The sequence below is a fragment of the Coregonus clupeaformis genome, chromosome 9 (assembly GCF_020615455.1).
Source record: "Coregonus clupeaformis isolate EN_2021a chromosome 9, ASM2061545v1, whole genome shotgun sequence".
NCBI classification, from domain to species: Eukaryota; Metazoa; Chordata; class Actinopteri; order Salmoniformes; family Salmonidae; genus Coregonus; species Coregonus clupeaformis.
The window spans coordinates 54967464-54986306 of NC_059200.1; the positions used below are offsets into that span (position 1 = coordinate 54967464).

The 18843-nt window shown below is 42.9% G+C and overlaps 1 protein-coding gene across 6 annotated transcripts in view; it reads left to right on the forward strand.

Annotated features, from left to right (window-relative positions):
• The window catches only part of LOC121574108 (la-related protein 1), a 150119-nt gene that overhangs the window by 58050 nt on the left and 73226 nt on the right, over window positions 1-18843 (forward strand). For all 6 annotated transcript variants that reach the window (XM_045222681.1, XM_045222680.1, XM_045222678.1 and 3 more), the window contains 2 exons: window positions 16036-16106; window positions 18311-18376. In XM_045222681.1, coding sequence (XP_045078616.1) covers window positions 18332-18376 — 45 coding nt within the window. In that variant the 5' untranslated portion in view covers window positions 16036-16106; window positions 18311-18331. The remainder of the gene's footprint in view (window positions 1-16035; window positions 16107-18310; window positions 18377-18843) is intronic.

The following is an 18843-nucleotide window of genomic DNA, read 5'->3' on the forward strand; positions in this document are numbered from 1 at the left end:
TCGTTGATGACACAGCCTGGGAGTGACGCCTCAAGCACTGCGATGCAGTGCCTAAGACTGCTGCGCCACTCGGGAGGCCACAGCCTTTGATGTTCTTGATCATAAATTGTTATTAAATAAACTCACTTGCTATCACATGGTTGTAGAATTATTTATCCAACAGAACTCAGATTGTTCTTCAATGGAAGCTTCTATAACATCATTTACAGTGCATTCGGAAAGTATTCAGAACCCTTCCCCTTTTCCACATTTTGTTACGTTACAGCCTTATTCTAAAATAGATAAAATTAACAAATGTCCTCATGAATCTACACACAATACCCCATAATGACAAAGCGAAAACAGGTTTGTACAAATTTTTGCAAATGTATTAAAAATAAACAGATACCTTATTTACATAAGTATTCAGACCCTTTGATATGAGACTCGGAATTGAGCTCTGGTGCATCCTGTTTCCATTGATTGGACTTCACCTGTGGTAAATTCAATTGATTGGACATGATTTGGAAAGGCACACACCTGTATATATAAGGTCCCACATTTGACAGTGCATGTCAGAGCAAAAACCAAGCCATGAGGTCGAGGGAATTGTCCGTAGAGCTCTGAGACAGGATTGTGTCGAGGCACAGATCTGGGGAAGGGTACCAAATAAATTATACAGCATTGAAGGTCCCCAAGAACACAGTGGTCTCCATTATTCTTAAATAGAAGAAGTAAGAATCACCAAGACTCTTCCTAGAGCTGGACGCCCAGCCAAACTGATCAATCGGGGGAGAAGGGCCTTGGTCAGGGAGGTGACAAGGAACCCGATGGTAAATTTGACAGAGCTCCAGAGTTCCTCTGGAGATGGGAGAACCTTCCAGAAGGACAACCAACTCTGCAGCACTCCACCAATCAGGCCTTTATGGTAGAGTGGCCAGATGGAAACCACTCCTCAGTAAAAGGCACATGACAGCCCACTTGGAGTTTGCCGAAAGGCACCTAAAGGACTCTGACCATGAGAAACAAGATTCTCTGGTCTGATGAAACCAAGATTGAACTGTTTGGTCTGAATGACAAGCGTCACGTCTGGAGGAAACCTGGCACCATCCCTACTGTGAAGCATGGTGGTGGCTGCATCATGCTGTGGGGATGTTTTTCAATGGCAGGGACTGGGAGACTAGTCAGGATCGAGGGAAAGGGGAACGGAGCAAAGTACAGAGATATCCTTGATGAAAACCTGCTCTGGTTCGCTCAGGACCTCAGACTGGGGCGAAGGTTCACCTTCCAACAGGACAACGATCCTAAGCACACAGCCAAGACAATGCAGGAGTGGCTTCGGGACAAGTTTCTGAATGTCCTTGGTTGGCCCAGCCAGAGCCCGGACTTGAACCCAATCGAACATCTCTGGAGAGACCTGAAAATAACTGCATCTACGCTCCCCATCCAACCTGACAGAGCTTGAGAGGATCTGCAGAGAAGAATGGGAGAAACTCCCCAAATACAGGTGTGCCAAGCTTGTAGTGTCATACCCAAGAAGACGCGAGGCTGTACTCACTGCCAAAGGTGCTTCAACAAAGTACTGAGTAAAAGGTCTGAATACTTATGTAAATTTCATATTTTCTTTTTTTTTCCTTAACAGTTTTTGCTCCAAAAGCATGCTGAATCTAACAGCACAGTGGGTCGACGAGGATTTCGTACTGAGGAAAGCTGTATTGCATGCTCAAGAATGTGCTGGTTCTCATACTGCTGCTGCCTTTTCAATGGCATTTGAGAACATGTTTGAAACTTGGAAAATCCCCAAGAACAAAGTACACACTGTGTTACGTGATAATGCATGTGACATGACAAAGGCTTTGGAAGAATGCGGAGTCGCCAGTTTGCCGTGCATGGCACACACGCTGCAATTGGCTGTGAACGAAGGTGTTTTGGCCCAACGCATTATATCTGACACAGTGGCAACAGGTAGGAAGATAGTGGGTCATTTTAAACACTCACAGCTAGCATACTGCCGCCTGCAAGCAATACATTTTACATTTACATTTTAGTCATTTAGCAGACGCTCTTATCCAGAGCGACTTACAGTTAGTGAGTGCATACATTTATTATTATTATTTTTATTTATTTTTCATACTGGCCCCCCGTGGGAATCGAACCCACAACCCTGGCGTTGCAAACGCCATGCTCTACCAACTGAGCTACATCCCTGCCGGCCATTCCCTCCCTTACCCTGGACGACGCTGGGCCAATTGTGCGCCGCCCCATGGGTCTCCCGGTCGTGGCCGGCTACGACAGAGCCTGGATTCGAACCAGGATCTCTAGTTGCACAGCTAGCACTGCGATGCAGCGCCTTAGACCACTCGAGCATACAGGAGCAGCTTGGCGTGAAAACGAAAAGGCTTAAGCAAGACGTTTCCACCAGATGGAACAGTACTTTTTACATGGAGAGCCTGCTGGAACAGAAACCAGTGCTTGGCGTGTACGCAGCCGACTATGAGTTACCTGCAACAATCAGTACAAACCAGTGGACTCTCATTGAAAACATGAACACACTCCTAGCTCCATTCAGAAAACTCTTGAGAAATAAGCTCATCAACTGCGTCTGCAGGGACATGATACCCTCTGTCATGGTATTGAAACGCCTGCTCAACAAAACTGCCGACACAGACCGTGGCTGTGAACAAGCAATTCGGTGGCATTCTCTCTGAGCCTCTTTACTGTGTCGCCACCATGCTTGATGCTAGGTACAAGGACCGCTACTTTGATGCAGACAAGAAACCAGGGTTTACGTGAAATGTTAGACACAGCTGGACAAGATGGAAACGGACACAGTGACAGTGCGCACCGAGGAAGAGGACCCACGACAGAAGAGGCCACGGACAGACAGAGCTGAAACTTCACTGCTTGACATGTATGATGAAATCCTGGTTGAGAATGGAACGACTGAAGAAATGAACAACGAAACAGTGTGTGTGTCTATGAGAGAGAGAGAGACGCGTTGTATTTTCATTTTCTGTTACTACATTGGCCAACATTTGCCAAAGTCTATGCTTTTGGAATGCAAGAATAGTGCACTATGTTGTATTAAATGTACTAACCCCATCCCCCATTTCCCATTATTTGCAGATACTAGCCGAGTAGGTCCTCTTTGTGAAGAAAAACCTCCCCCAAATGTTAAAATTGTAAATGGGCAGTCATATTGTAACCCAGCCATCTAGCGTCACTGGAAAAAAATTTACTAAGCCCAATGGCTTTTCTGTTGTTTATTCATGGCTGGTATAGGTCAAGATTTTCATTGAATAAAAAAAAAAAAAGCAGTTTTGTTATTATTATATATCTTTTTAATTTCCTAAATGAAAGATGAGATGGTGTTGTAAATTTGCTCGCATTTTACTAGTCAAGTCAGTTGAAAAGTTTAAATTGTGCCATTTTATAGCAGTTTATGACATAGCCTAGAGAGAGTAATTTTTCAAGGGGTTAAAGCTAAAATGATTAACTGCATTTTAGTTTAAACTAATATTTATTTCAAAGCATTTTTAAGTTTCTCCATACATTCAAGATTGGATAGTAAGAAGAGCCACCAACAACTTAACCATCTTTGTAATGCGGGGCAGCTAAAATATTTGTGTCATGAATATCTGTTGTGCGATAAAATACATTCATGGATTTGTCATTTTTCTCATTTACAAGTTATTAAACAATCTGTTCCTAACTGAATAAATGAACATATTACACTTTGTTTCAACTATTTAACTGTACTAGAATGCTTAAAAGGCAGCTAAAATTTTAAAGATCAGTTATCAGTATCAGGATTTTTGGTAAGGAAAATATCGGATATCGGTATTGGCCAAAAATTTAATATCGGTGCATCCCTAATCAGAATGGGTGATTAATAATAAACGGGTCTTAGAGAATATTTCTAACGAAACATTTTTATTTAAGACCTAAACCTCAACTGGAGTTGTACATAAAGGGTGTGACCATTGAGCAAGTTGAGGAAGCTAAACTCCTAAAAATTGCTGCTTGCAGCTATATTACTGTGCGATTTGATTGTTTTAACGTCTTTAATTTTGAAATGTACACCTGAAAAATCTATCAAGATATAATTTTCCTTTCGCCTTTACTTTTTTTTATTTTTACATTGTAATAACTTACTTACCTTTAGCAAAACTGAAATTGTATCCGTATATGAACAGACACATTGAATCATATTACATTGCTTTCTGGTTGGTTATGCCTTATCTTTTCTTTTGTGTTCTGCAGTACAGGCTACAGTGATTCATTGTATTGCATTAGAGCAGGGTTTCTTGAACTTTGGGACTGGACCCCAAATGGGCCCTGGTCATGTGAGATGTGGGTCACGAGTTATGAGAATACATCTATTATCACAAACTATTTATTCGGGTCACAGGAGGACAGTCAATTTCTCATGTAGGTCTCGAGCTGAAAAGATTTAAGAACCCCTGCATTAGAGGTTAATTGATTGCATTGGATGTTGCGTTGTATCATGGTGCCTCTTGATTTAGCCACTTGATAGCTTACAGTTTAGTTCCAGTGTGTGGGTTGCGTCCCAAATGGCACCCTATTCCCTACATAGTGCACACTTTTGACCAGAGTCCTATGTGCCCTGGTCAAATGTAGTGCACTATTGGGAATAGGTTGCCCTTTGGGACGTAACCAAAGTCCTGTCACAGCTGCCCTTTAAATATCATCAGATTTGCAGGGAGCACAGTGTGGACTGTGGAGGGTATGCCTAGTGCCCATGTGGATACATAGTTTACCACTAAACACCAATCCCAGAGTTTGGTCCATGTTTAGAAACCCATTTGTATAGGGGGCATGTACAATTTCAAGCTTTTCAATCCCTCTGACATTATGGGAAACTGCATTACTGCAGCACCTGGATCATTTTACGGGCCTACACACAACCTCAGGCTGTGTGTCATTGATCATGCTCTGGATGTTTTCAGTTTGGGTTGTTCCAATGACTTACTTGCATGTTCAGAGATCAAGACAGAGCCTTTCACCCAATTCTTTAAGCATTATTACACTGGGTTTGAGTGCTACCGCTGTAGCTTTATACACAGCATGTTAAGACTGCTTATTTTTCTGTTTCAGCATTATCTTTCTGAAGGTCATACTGGAAAACACCTTGAGTTCACAATCAGCATTGCTGATAACCTATTTTTAGCAGGAGTTTGAGAATTTGGGACTTTAATCTTGAAAGTTAATGTATAATCTGTTTTTAGACCAAAGTACATACACCTTTACAGGATGAGACTGCCTTGTTGCGGCGAGGAGGCTCTTGCCTGAAATCTGTAGCCTAGGTCAGCCATTCTCAAACGTCTTTGTGCCAGGGACCAGCAAGGCATGGCCTTGTTCTCTGGACCTCTTTGTTAAAAAATTATTGACAATCGCTTTTTCTTTATAAAAAAAGTATTAATTTATTTTTACTTTACACTAAAATAATCAATTATGTATTTACTTGGCTGCCTTCATGGTTTGTCTGTCTGTGCTGTCTTCATGGGCAGTGTCTCTCTCTGTGCTTTCTTCATGGGCTGTCTTCAGGGTCTGTCTGTAAATGACAAAACAATAAATATGGATGTGATCCATGTCTACATCACGCTGGTCAACCAGAGTTGAGAATAGGTGGAACATATCGAAAATGCCTTTATCCACTTGGTCTCTCCAGACACCCAGCTTTTTCTTGAAAGCGGCAATTTTATTGTTTGCTTGGAAAATGTCATTTGCTCGTCCCTGCATGGATAGGTTGAGCAGCAGTCTCACCGTTACAGATCCAGATACAAAAGTCCCATCGTAATCCATGTCCTGTTATGTACTTGTTCAGAACACAGAATATTTCACTTGCAGTTGTATTCTGAGGCAACTCTTTGCACCAAATGAATTATTTATATACACTACCGGTCAAACGTTTTAGAACACCTACTCATTCAAGGGTTTTTCTTAATTTTTACTCTTTTCAACATTGTAGAATAATAGTGAAGACATCAAAACTATGAAATTACACATATGGAATCATGTAGTAACCAAAAAAGTGTTAAATGCATTAAGAAGGAAAGAAATTCCACAAATTAACCTTTAACAAGGCACACCTGTTAATTGAAATGCATTCCAGGTGACTACCTCATTAAGCTGGTTGAGAGAATGCCAAGAGTGTGCAAAGCTGTCATCAAGGCAAAGGGTGGCTATTTGAAGAATCTCAAATATAAAATATATTTTGATTTGATTAACACTTTTTTGGTTACTACATGATGTGTTATTTCATAGTTTTGATGTCTTCACTATTATTCTACAATGTAGAAAATAGTAAAAATAAAGAAAAACCCATGAATGAGTAGATGTTCTAAAACTTTTGACTGGTAGTGTATGTAGAGAATATATACAAGAAGCGGAGTATGTCAGTTGTCTCATCTAAATGGATTGTAAACTGTCTAAAACCTGTGATTCAATATCATCGGCCATATCCTGGATTCTATGCATGACAGTGTCATTGTAAAGTGGGATTATGCTGGTCTTTGTAGCAGCAGATCGGCTTGTATCCACGATTGAGGGCATGACCAGCTTTTCAGCTATAGTGAAAGGAGCCTTGCACTTGGAACATTTTATGAGATTAAGAATGAAGCCTTAATTAAATTCTCATTGTCTGTGAAATTATTGTACAGCATTTTTGTTTGGTTGGTCATATCTTTTTTTTGTAAGAAAAAAAAGTATAGTTTATCCTTGAGATGTGGATGCTTTGTTTCTAAATGTCTGTGCATTTTTGATGGCTTCATAGCATCTGGACCCTTTCTTAAAATTAGCCGCCGAAATTGTTGCAACCCCTATTACTAGCCTGTTCAACCTCTCTTTCGTATCGTCTGAGATCCCCAGAGATTGGAAAGCTGCCGCGGTCATCCCCCTCTTCAAAGGGGGTGACACTCTAGAACTGTTACAGACCCATATCCATCCTGCCTTGCCTTTCGAAAGTATTTGAAAGCCAAGTTAACAAACAGATCACCGACCATTTCGAATCCTACCGTACCTTCTCAGCTATGCAATCTGGTTTCCGAGCTGGTCATGGGTGCACCTCAGCCACGCTCAATGTCCTAAATGATATAATAACCGCGATCGATAAAAGACAGAACTGTGCAGCCGTCTTCATCGACCTGGCCAAGGCTTTTGACTCTGTCAATCACCGCATTCTTATTGGCAGACTAAATAGCCTTGGTGTCTCAAATGACTGCCTCGCCTGGTTCACCAACTACTTCTCAGATAGAGTTCAATGTGTCAAATCGGAGGGCCTGTTGTCTGGACCTCTGGCAGTCTCTATGGGTGTGCGACAGGGTTCAATTCTCGGGCCGACTCTATTCTCTGTGTATATCAATGATGTCGCTCTTGCTGCTGGTGACTCTCAGATCCACCTTTACGCAGACGACACCATTTTGTATACATCTGGCCCTTCATTGGACACTGTGTTAACAAACCTCCAAACGAGCTTCAATGTCATACAACACTCCTTCCGTGGCCTCCAACTGCTCTTAAACGCTAGTAAAACTAAATGCATGCTCTTCAATCGAACGCTGCTTGCACCTGCCTGCCCGACTACAATCACTACTCTCGGCGGGTCTGACTTAGAATATGTGGACAACTACAAATACCTAGGTGTCTGGTTAGACTGTAAACTCTCGTTCCAGACTCACATTAAGCATCTCCAATCCAAAGTTAAATCTAGAACCAGCTTCGTATTTCGCAACAAAGCCGATCACTGCACCTGTACACAGCCCATCTGTAATTAGCCCACCCAACTACCTCATCCCCATATTGTTAGTTACATTATTTATTTTGCTCATTTGCACCCCAGAATCTCTATTTGCACATCATCTTCTGCACATATACAGTGGGGAAAAAAAGTATTTAGTCAGCCACCAATTGTGCAAGTTCTCCCACTTAAAAAGATGAGAGAGGCCTGTAATTTTCATCATAGGTACACGTCAACTATGACAGACAAAATGAGGAAAAAAAATCCAGAAAATCACATTGTAGGATTTTTTATGAATTTATTTGCAAATTATGGTGGAAAATAAGTATTTGGTCAATAACAAAAGTTTCTCAATACTTTGTTATATACCCTTTGTTGGCAATGACACAGGTCAAACGTTTTCTGTAAGTCTTCACAAGGTTTTCACACACTGCTGCTGGTATTTTGGCCCATTCCTCCATGCAGATCTCCTCTAGAGCAGTGATGTTTTGGGGCTGTCGCTGGGCAACACGGACTTTCAACTCCCTCCAAAGATTTTCTATGGGGTTGAGATCTGGAGACTCCAGGACCTTGAAATGCTTCTTACGAAGCCACTCCTTCGTTGCCCGGGCGGTGTGTTTGGGATCATTGTCATGCTGAAAGACCCAGCCACGTTTCATCTTCAATGCCCTTGCTGATGGAAGGAGGTTTTCACTCAAAATCTCACGATACATGGCCCCATTCATTCTTTCCTTTACACGGATCAGTCGTCCTGGTCCCTTTGCAGAAAAACAGCCCCAAAGTATGATGTTTTCACTCCCATGCTTCACAGTAGGTATGGTGTTCTTTGGATGCAACTCAGCATTCTTTGTCCTCCAAACACGACGAGTTGAGTTTTTACCAAAAAGTTATATTTTGGTTTCCTCTGACCATATGACATTCTCCCAATCCTCTTCTGGATGCACTCTAGCAAACTTCAGACGGGCCTGGACATGTACTGGCTTAAGCAGGGGGACACGTCTAGCACTGCAGGATTTGAGTCCCTGGCGGCGTAGTGTGTTACTGATGTTAGGCTTTGTTACTTTGGTCCCAGCTCTCTGCAGGTCATTCACTAGGTCCCCCCGTGTGGTTCTGGGATTTTTGCTCACCGTTCTTGTGATCATTTTGACCCCACGGGGTGAGATCTTGCGTGGAGCCCCAGATCGAGGGAGATTATCAGTGGTCTTGAATGTCTTCCATTTCCTAATAATTGCTCCCACAGTTGATTTCTTCAAACCAAGCTGCTTACCTATTGCAGAGTCAGTCTTCCCAGCCTGGTGCAGGTCTACAATTTTGTTTCTGGTGTCATTTGACAGCTCTTTGGTCTTGGCCATAGTGGAGTTTGGAGTGTGACTGTTTGAGGTTGTGGACAGGTGTCTTTTATACTGAAAACAAGTTCAAACAGGTGCCATTTAATACAGGTAACGAGTGGAGGACAGAGGAGCCTCTTAAAGAAGAAGTTACAGGTCTGTGAGAGCCAGAAATCTTTCTTGTTTGTAGGTGACCAAATACTTATTTTCCACCATAATTTGCAAATAAATTCATTAAAAATCCTACAATGTGATTTTCTGGATTTTCTTTTCTCAATTTGTCTGTTATAGTGGACGTGTACCTATGATGAAAATTACAGGCCTCTCTCATCTTTTTAAGTGGGAGAACTTGCACAATTGGTGGCTGACTAAATACTTTTTTTCCCCACTGTATCACTCCAGTGTTCATACTAAATTGTAATTATTTTGCTCTATGGCCTATTTATTGCCTTACCTCCATAACTTACTACATTTGCACACACTGTATATAGATTTTCTAATGTGTTATTGACTGTACGTTTTGTTTATTCCATATGTAACTCTGTGTTGTTGTTTTTATCGTACTGCTTTGCTTTATCTTGGCCAGGTCGCAGTTGTAAATGAGAACTTGTTCTCAACTGGCTTACCTGGTTAAATAAAGGTGAAATAAAATAAAAATAAAAAGTTGCTGAGGCAAATCTGACATCACACAGACCGGTTTTGGCGGGCATCTGTGAATATAATCAAATCCAGTGAGAGTGAGAGCAGGCTGCGCAGCATGGCTAGCTTGTGCGTGTTTGGTGTAGCTATACTTTGTCATGGCAAAACAATTTGTTTACCACAGCATGCATAGTTCAGTGCATTGCACAAGTAGGTCTACAGCAAGTATTTATTCTAGTCAAATATGCCGCGGACCCAAAAAACCAAACATATTAAAGACAAATGACGCGGACCGGCAAGCATTCCTCCACAGACTGACAGGCTGGCATATGTGGTGTAATAAAAGTCATTCTTTATAGTTCGGATGTCTGCCTGGCACAAGTTATTGCAATAGAAAATGATTGGCGTCATCAGCCGTGGATGTAGCTTTTGTTACCTTACCCCAACTGTTAAATAAAGTTGAGGAAAATACGTTGTAAGCACATGTCAATGAACATAGTCCTATCCCATCCCCCAATTCCCAATACTTTCCTTTTTTTAAAGGAGGGATTATGAAAGACATGTCAGAAGCATTCAAGTTCTTTGACAGCCAATAGCTGGGGTAATTCTAGGCAAAATCATGTGAAAGACATCGCATAAACAGCGCCGGAGAAGATGGCTGCCGTTTTACAGCCCTCTAACCAATTGTACTATTATGTGTGTTTTTCCGCGTTATTTGTAATTTATTTTGTACATAATGTTTATGCCATCGTCTCTTATAACCAAAAAGAGCTTCTGGATATCAGGACAGCGATTACTCACCTCGCATTGGACGAAGACTTTTTCTTCAACGAGTCGGACGCGAAGGATATTCTACAGACACCCGGCAAGGCCCAGATCCCCGTCATTCGCCTGAGGAAGAGACGGAGATATCGTGGACGTAGGTCGGGGTGCCTTGTAAGGATCCGACGGCGAGCGAGTAAACTGCCTCTCCCATCAATACTATTAGCCAACGTTCAATCTTTTGAGAATAAAATTGACGATTTAAGATTACGGTTATCCTACCAACGGGACATTAAAAACTGTAATATCTTATGTTTCACGGAGTCGTGGCTGAACGACAACAATGATACCATTCAGCTAGCAGGCTACACGCTACATCGGCAGGACAGAACGGCTGGCTCCGGTAAGACAAAGGGTGGCGGTCTCTGTATATTTGTAAACAACAGCTGGTGTACAAAATCAAATACTAAGGAAGTCTCGAGGTTTTGCTCGCCTGAGGTAGAGTATCTTATGATAAGCTGTAGACCACACTATTTACCAAGAGAGTTTTCAGCTATATTTTTCATAGCTGTCTATTTACCACCACAAACCAATGCTGGCATTAAGATTGCACTGAATGAGTTGTACAAGGCCATTAATCAACAGGAAAACGCTCATCCAGATGCAGCGCTCCTAGTGGCCGGGGACTTTAATGCAGGGAAACTTAAATCCGTTCTACCTAATTTCTACCAGCATGTCAAATGTGCAACCAGAGGGAAAAAAACTCTAGACCACCTTTACTCCACACACAGAGACGCATACAAAGCTCTCCCTCGCCCTCCATTTGGCAAATCTGACCATAACTCTATCCTCCTGATTCCTGCTTATAAGCAAAAACTGAAGCAGGAAGCACCAGTGATTCGGTTAATAAAAAAGTGGTCAGATGACGCAGATGCCAAGCTACAGGACTGTTTTGCTAGCACAGACTGGAACATGTTCCGGGATTCTTCAGACAGCATTGAGGAGTACACCACATCAGTCACTGGCTTCATCAATAAGTGCATCGATGATGTCGTCCCCCACAGTGACCGTACGTACATACCCCAACCAGAAGCCATGGATTACAGGCAACATCCGCACTGAGCTAAAGGGTAGAGCTGCCGCTTTCAAGGAACGGGACTCTAACCCGGAAGCTTATAAGAAATCCCGCTATGACCTCCGACGAACCATCAAACAGGCAAAGAGTCAATACAGGTCTAAGATTGAATCATACTACACTGGCTCTGACGCTCGTCGGATGTGGCAGGGCTTGAAAACTATTACAGACTACAAAGGGAAGCACAGCCGCGAGCTGCCCAGTGACACAAGCCTACCAGACGAGCTAAACCACTTCTATGCTCGCTTCGAGGCAAGCAACACTGAAGCATGCATGAGAGCACCAGCTGTTCCGGACGACTATGTGATCACGCTCTCCGTAGCCGATGTGAGTAAGACTTTTAAGCAAGTCAACATTCACAAGGCCGCTGGGCCAGACGGATTACCAGGGCGTGTACTCCGAGCATGTGCTGACCAACTGGCAAGTGTCTTCACTGACATTTTCAACATGTCCCTGACCGAGTCTGTAATACCAACATGTTTCAAGCAGACCACCATAGTCCCCGTGCCCAAGAACTCTAAGATAACCTGCCTAAATGACTACCGACCCGTGGCACTGACGTCTGTAGCCATGAAGTGCTTTGAAAGACTGGTCATGGCTCACATCAACAGCATAATCCCAGAAACCCTAGACCCACTCCAATTTGCATACCGCCCCAACAGATCCACAGATGATGCAATCTCTATCGCACTCCACACTGCCCTTTCCCACCTGGACAAGAGGAACACCTACGTGAGAATGCTATTCATTGACTACAGCTCAGCATTCAACACCATAGTGCCCTCTAAGCTCATCACTAAGCTAAGGATCCTGGGACTAAACACCTCCCTCTGCAACTGGATCCTGGACTTCCTGACGGGCCGCCCCCAGGTGGTAAGGGTAGGTAACAACACATCTGCCACACTGATCCTCAACACGGGGGCCCCTCAGGGGTGCGTGCTCAGTCCCCCTCCTGTACTCTCTGTTCACCCATGACTGCATGGCCAGGCACGACTCCAACACCATCATTAAGTTTGCCGACGACACAACAGTGGTAGGCCTGATCACCGACAACGATGAGACAGCCTATAGGGAGGAGGTCAGAGATCTGGCCGTGTGGTGCCAGGACAACAACCTCTCCCCTCAACGTGACCAAGACAAAGGAGATGATTGTGGACTACAGGAAAAAAAAGAGGACTGAGCACGCCCCCATTCTCATCGACGGGGCTGTAGTGGAACAGGTTGAGAGCTTCAAGTTCCTTGGTGTCCACATCACCAACGAACTATCATGGTCCAAGCACACCAAGACAGTCGTGAAGAGGGCACGACAAAGCCTATTCCCCCTCAGGAGACTAAAAAGATTTGGCATGGGTCCTCAGATCCTCAAAAAAATTCTACAGCTGCACCATCGAGAGCATCCTGACTGGTTGCATCACCGCCTGGTATGGCAACTGCTTGGCCTCTGACCGCAAGGCACTACAGAGGGTAGTGCGTACGGCCCAGTACATCACTGGGGCAAAGCTCCCTGCCATCCAAGACCTCTATACCAGGCGGTGTCAGAGGAAGGCCCTCAAAATTGTCAAAGACTCCAGCCACCCTAGTCATAGACTGTTCTCTCTGCTACCGCACGGCAAGCGGTACCGGAGTGCCAAGTCTAGGTCCAAAAGACTTCTCAACAGCTTCTACCCACAAGCCATAAGACTCCTGAACAGCTAATCATGGCTACCCGGACTATTTGCACTGCCCCCCCCACCCCATCCTTTTTACGCTGCTGCTACTCTGTTAAGTATTTATGCATAGTCACTTTAACTCTACCCACATGTACATATTACCTCAACTACCTCAACTAGCCGGTGCCCCGCACATTGACTCTGCACCGTTACCCCCCTGTATATATAGCCTCCCTACTGTCACTTTATTTTACTTCTGCTCTTTGTTTTTCTCAACACTTTTTTTTTTGTTGTTGTTTTATTCTTACTTTTTTTGTTTAAAATAAACGCACTGTTGGTTAAGGGCTGTAAGTAAGCATTTCACTGTAATGTCTGCACTTGTTGTATTCGGCGCATGTGACCAATAAAATTTGATTTGATTTGATTTGATTTGATTTGAAAGTTATGCCTAATATTACTGGAGCTATGTTTTTTCTTTCTGCGTTTTAAACTACTCACAAGCCGCTATGTTTTGGTTTGATAACAAACGACATTACTAGCTAGCAACCTGATAACTTGACCACTGACTGGGCTATGCACAAATATGGATGGCACAGGAAGAACTGAAAATAGGCTCCTCAAAAAGATGCTTCAAAGGTACACTGCAAATGCAAGAGTTGGGTGTGTATAATTGTGTGTGAGAGAGGATGTGCTTTTCAAGTTATTGACACGTGCACTAGTATAGTGAAATGCCATTCTTGCTCTTTCCCAACAATGCAGTAATCAATATGTGAGGGAGAGTATATAGACATATGTGTGTAAAGTTATCTAAACAGAACAAAATGTTTAGTGTTTTCATAAAAACATTGTGACAAGTTTTAAACTTTTTTATTCTTTGTATCCATAGAGCCAGTTCTTTTTTTCGAGATAGTCACACTAATTTAGAATGCCTGAAGCTTTAACAGTACTTAAAGCTGTGTGTGTGTGTGAGAGAGAAAGAGAGGGAGTGTGTGTGGGCTGTGTGCAAGTTTTAAACTTCAAGAACATTGATAAGAGGGAGTAGGCCTACTTAAAAATTGGGAGCATTAATAGCTGTAGCTATGTTAGTGACTTTTGTGTTGTTTATGGTGAAAATTCGATTAAACCATTCTGATGTAGATACTTTTGTAGTTCGGTTCCTTACAATCAAAGCATAGTATGCCTGTACCTCAATCCACTGCTTTTTAAATGGACAAATCTTTCTTTAGGGCCAAATTTGAGCAAAAACTTTTTTTTGTGATTAACTAATGCCATTAACTTAATTTTAATTATTTGTATCGTAGACCACCCTAATCCTATTACATGAAAGCAAATGGATGCCTTGCTACCAGTTGATAGGAAAATACACAGGGGGAAACAAACTGTCATTGTTAAGATGTCATTGGCTGATGTTGGACATTTGACCTTGGGTGGGTGTAAGAGGAATTTCGAGAGAGGCAATGTCATCCAGCATAAGCCAAGCACATGCAAGGATAAACTGCCTTTCAGATTGTGTTTTCTAAATGAGAAGTGTTAGTATAAAAAGCACTGCGATGCCTAATCCAGTTTATTTTCAAAGTGAAAGGGGAGCTGAAATAGTTTATGATGACTAGAAAAGTTTGTGGGGAAAAAAAACTTTAAAGTAAAACTTTGGTAAAGTTGACTGTTGTGAATTTCACATCCGCCATCTTGGAAATTAGTAGACAGCGGTAATGTCATGGGCATTGTATTCTGCATGGGCTCTGTGGACTGTCCGTGGACATGGACTGACATTGATTGTCAGATGGTGTGACGTAATACACTCTGATCAATAAAAGTACATTATTTAGACACTTATATACTATGTGCAACTCAATATTAGGAAGGTGTTTTTACTGCTCTAGTTGTTTTAATGTAATAGCCTGATATGTTTTTTCAGCTCAGATTTACTCAAAAGGCATAGGCCTACAATGCAGTGTAGGCATAGCCTAAAGGCCTGGTGTTTTTATTGTGTCAATCTTATTTTTCTATGTATTAATTCGGGTTCACAGTCCAGACCGAACTGAGGTCCCTGTACCTAACGGTTCGGTACGAATTACACCCCTAGTGAACGGTCAAGTGCAGTCAGTTCACCACCAGTCCCAATTCAACTTAGCACAGTGCTTTCTTTTTACTGGCTCAGAACTTCTGCAGTTTCACAGAGCACATATACTTCAGACAGTCCCATGCCATTGCTTAAGCCTATATCATGAATTGACTGTGCATGCTTCCCAAATGGCACCATATTGCTTATAAAGTGCACTACATTTGACCAAAGCCCTAATGAAGAACTTTGGAGGACTGAAGTTTACTAGCTCCTTAATGTGCTCCTGAATGAAAAATCAGATCGACGCAACAATCGTCTCGTTAATGTTGCGTTTTGTGGTGCACTATATAGGGAATAGGGTGCCATTTGGGACACAGTCTGTGTTGATGTCCTCACTTCCTTCTGTCAATGCCATGAGCATCGGACAGCCCTCTCACTGACCCAATAACATATTAATTGTTTGTTCTGCTAGTGGAATTGAAAGGAGACAAATGTGATTACATGGCTCCATGACTGTGTAGTTGTTTGGTATGTTTTTTGAAAGAAATAGATCATAAGTTCATTCCAGGACTCATTGAGTTCTAAAGATGACTAATGTGGTATTAATGGTATACAGTAGAACAACTTATTTCCTTGTTGCCTTTTTTGTTGATGGCTGTAGCAGGCAGACTCCCAGCTGTAGCAGCCTGTGTTGATGTCCACCGTATTTCTTGTTTCCACAGAGCCGCCACCCACAACAGGCCCAGCCAAGGTGGTGAAGGCCCCAAACCCCCGGCCTCGGAGAGGAGAAAAGGTAACGTCCTCCTACTACTGGCCAAACAATTGTGTGTGCCTGTGTGTGTGTTTGACTGTGTGTGCGTGCGTGTGTGTGTACACCTGAGGCTTAGAAACAGTCTATGCTTCCTGGTATGCAAATGGTAGTACCTGGGGAGTCTATGTCAGATAAGGTGTATAAACACTAAAGCAGTGGTTCCCAAACTGTGGGGTGTTTTTTTTTTTTAAAGGAACTCACTCCGGCTTGAAACTTTCTATTGAAAGTTGTAATAATAGAATGCACAAGGTGCAATTTCAAAATTGGGTAATGCATCATCAGTTCCTCTTGTCATTTTAGTCATTGCATACCTTAGAGAGCTGTTTATAACTTGTCAGAAATGTCCAGATCAACTAGCCCATGTAGGCTAACATTTTTTTATTTAGTTTCTTTAGCCCATAGATATTGTTGTAATTTTTTTTGTCTCTCAAATATCACATTAGACATGGCTAAATGTATAGAATTGCAAGAAAATTAGCTTTAAAACTGCAACATTTTCTCTGCACCATTACAAAATGTGTAGAATTGCAGGAAATAATCTTTAAACCTGCGAAATTCTCTCCACCAACAAGAGGGGTGTGAACAGATCGTGTCATGTACAGTGCTTGTGCCCATAGAAATAGACATGGGGGGGGGGGGAGATGTTCCCCAGTGCTGGAAGGGGGGCCCCCGAGTGGAAAAGTTTGCGAACCCCCCTCTACAGCAGGTGTCTTCAACCTTTTCTTGGCCAAAGAACCCCTCTCAGGCAAACCGGCGACCAAGGGACATCTATCATATGTTAGCAAAAAATTGGGCACGTCTTGTCTTATCATCAAGTGAATATGTGAACTCTAACAGCCTATTAGCTAGAAAGGTACCTCCAAACACATTTCGCCATTATACAGTGCATTCGGAAAGTATTCAGACCCCTAGACTTTTTCCACATTTTGTTACGTTACAGCCTTATTCAAGTACATTTAAAAAAAAAAATCCTCATCAATCTACACACAATACCCCATGACAAAGCGAAAACAGGTTGTTAGAAATTTTTGCTAATTTATTAAACATAATAAACAGATACCTTATTTACATAAGTATTTAGACCCTTTGCTATGAGACTCGAAATTGAGCTCAGGTGCATCCTGTTTCCATTGATCATCCTTGAGATGTTTTTACAACTTCATTGGAGTCCACCTGTGGTAAATTCAATTGATTGGACATGATTTGGAAAGGCACACACCTGTCTATTTAAGGTCCCACAGTTGACAGTACATGTCAGAGTAAAAATCAAGCCATGAGGTTGAAGGAATTGTCCGTAGAGCTCCGAGACAGGATTGTGTCGAGGCACGGATCTGGGGAAGGGTACCAGCATTGAAGGTCCCCAAGAACACACTGGCCTCCATCATTCTTAAATGGAAATAGTTTGGAACCACCAAGACTCTTCCTAGAGCTGGCTGCCCGACCAAACTGAGCAATTTGGGGAGAAGGGCCTTGGTCAGGGAGGTGACCAAGAACCCGATGGTCATCTGTCAGAGCTCCACAGTTCCTCTGTGGAGATGGGAGAATCTTCCAGAAGGACAACCATGTCTGCAGCTCTCCACCAATCAGGCCTTTATGGTAGAGTGGCCAGACGGAAGCCACTCCTCAGTAAAAGGCACTTGACAGCCCGCTTGGAGTTTGCCAAAAGGCACCTAAAGGACTCTCAGACCATGAGAAACAAGATTCTCTGGTCTGATGAAAACAAGATTAAACTCTTTGGCCTGAATGCCAAGCATCACGTCTGGAGGAAACCTGGCACCATCCCTACGATGAAGCATGGTGGTGGCAGCATCATGCTGTGGGGATGTTTTTCAGCGGCAGGGACTGGGAGACTAGTCAGGATCGAGGGAAAGATGAACGGAGCAAAGTACAGAGAGATCCTTGATGAAAACCTGCTCCAGAGCACTCAGGACCTCAGACTGGGGCAAAGGTTCACCTTCCAACAGCACAACGACCCTAAGCACACAGCCAAGACAACATTGTTTGATGTGATGAGCATAAAGAAATGTTTGCGTTCCAAATGGCACCCTATTTCGTATATACTGCATTACCTTTGACCAAAGCCCTATGGGCCATGGTCAAAAGTAGTGCACTATGTAGGGAATAGGTGTGCCATTTGTGACACACACGCTGAAGAGTCTGTTAAATTCCCTGGATGTTCTTTTTAGGTTGGAGATTTTGGTGATGCTATGAAGTGGCCAACCCCAGGGGAGATCGCAACTAAAGAAACTCAGGTAAGTCGGCGCTCGGAGGTAGTACTGCTGACACACACACACACACCACCCCCCCAGTGGCCAGTTGAGTAGGTCACAGTGCTGTTTGCAGTGGTAGTGAACACACAGCTTTTGATTATTCAGAAGTTACAACAGGACCTCTGCAGTCTTAACCAGTCCCCCTGACCTATCAATTAATGATACCTCTTAGAACAGGATACTTTTTCTAGCACCTCATTGGTAGGAGAATAACTGGGTGTGCAGACCAGGCGGGTTTGGAGTCATGATGATGAGGAAGAGATGTAAATGAACGTTGGCGCTCTTTTCCCCTCTGTTTATGATGCTGATCTGGGTGTTTTGTGTTGGGGTGTAATTGTAGAGCGTGCTCAGACGAGTGACTCGACTCTGAGGTCATTCTGCTTAGCCTTAGTTAGCACACTGTAGATCTACTTTAGGGTGCACACAGGAGCGTTAGTTTCGGTCCCAAA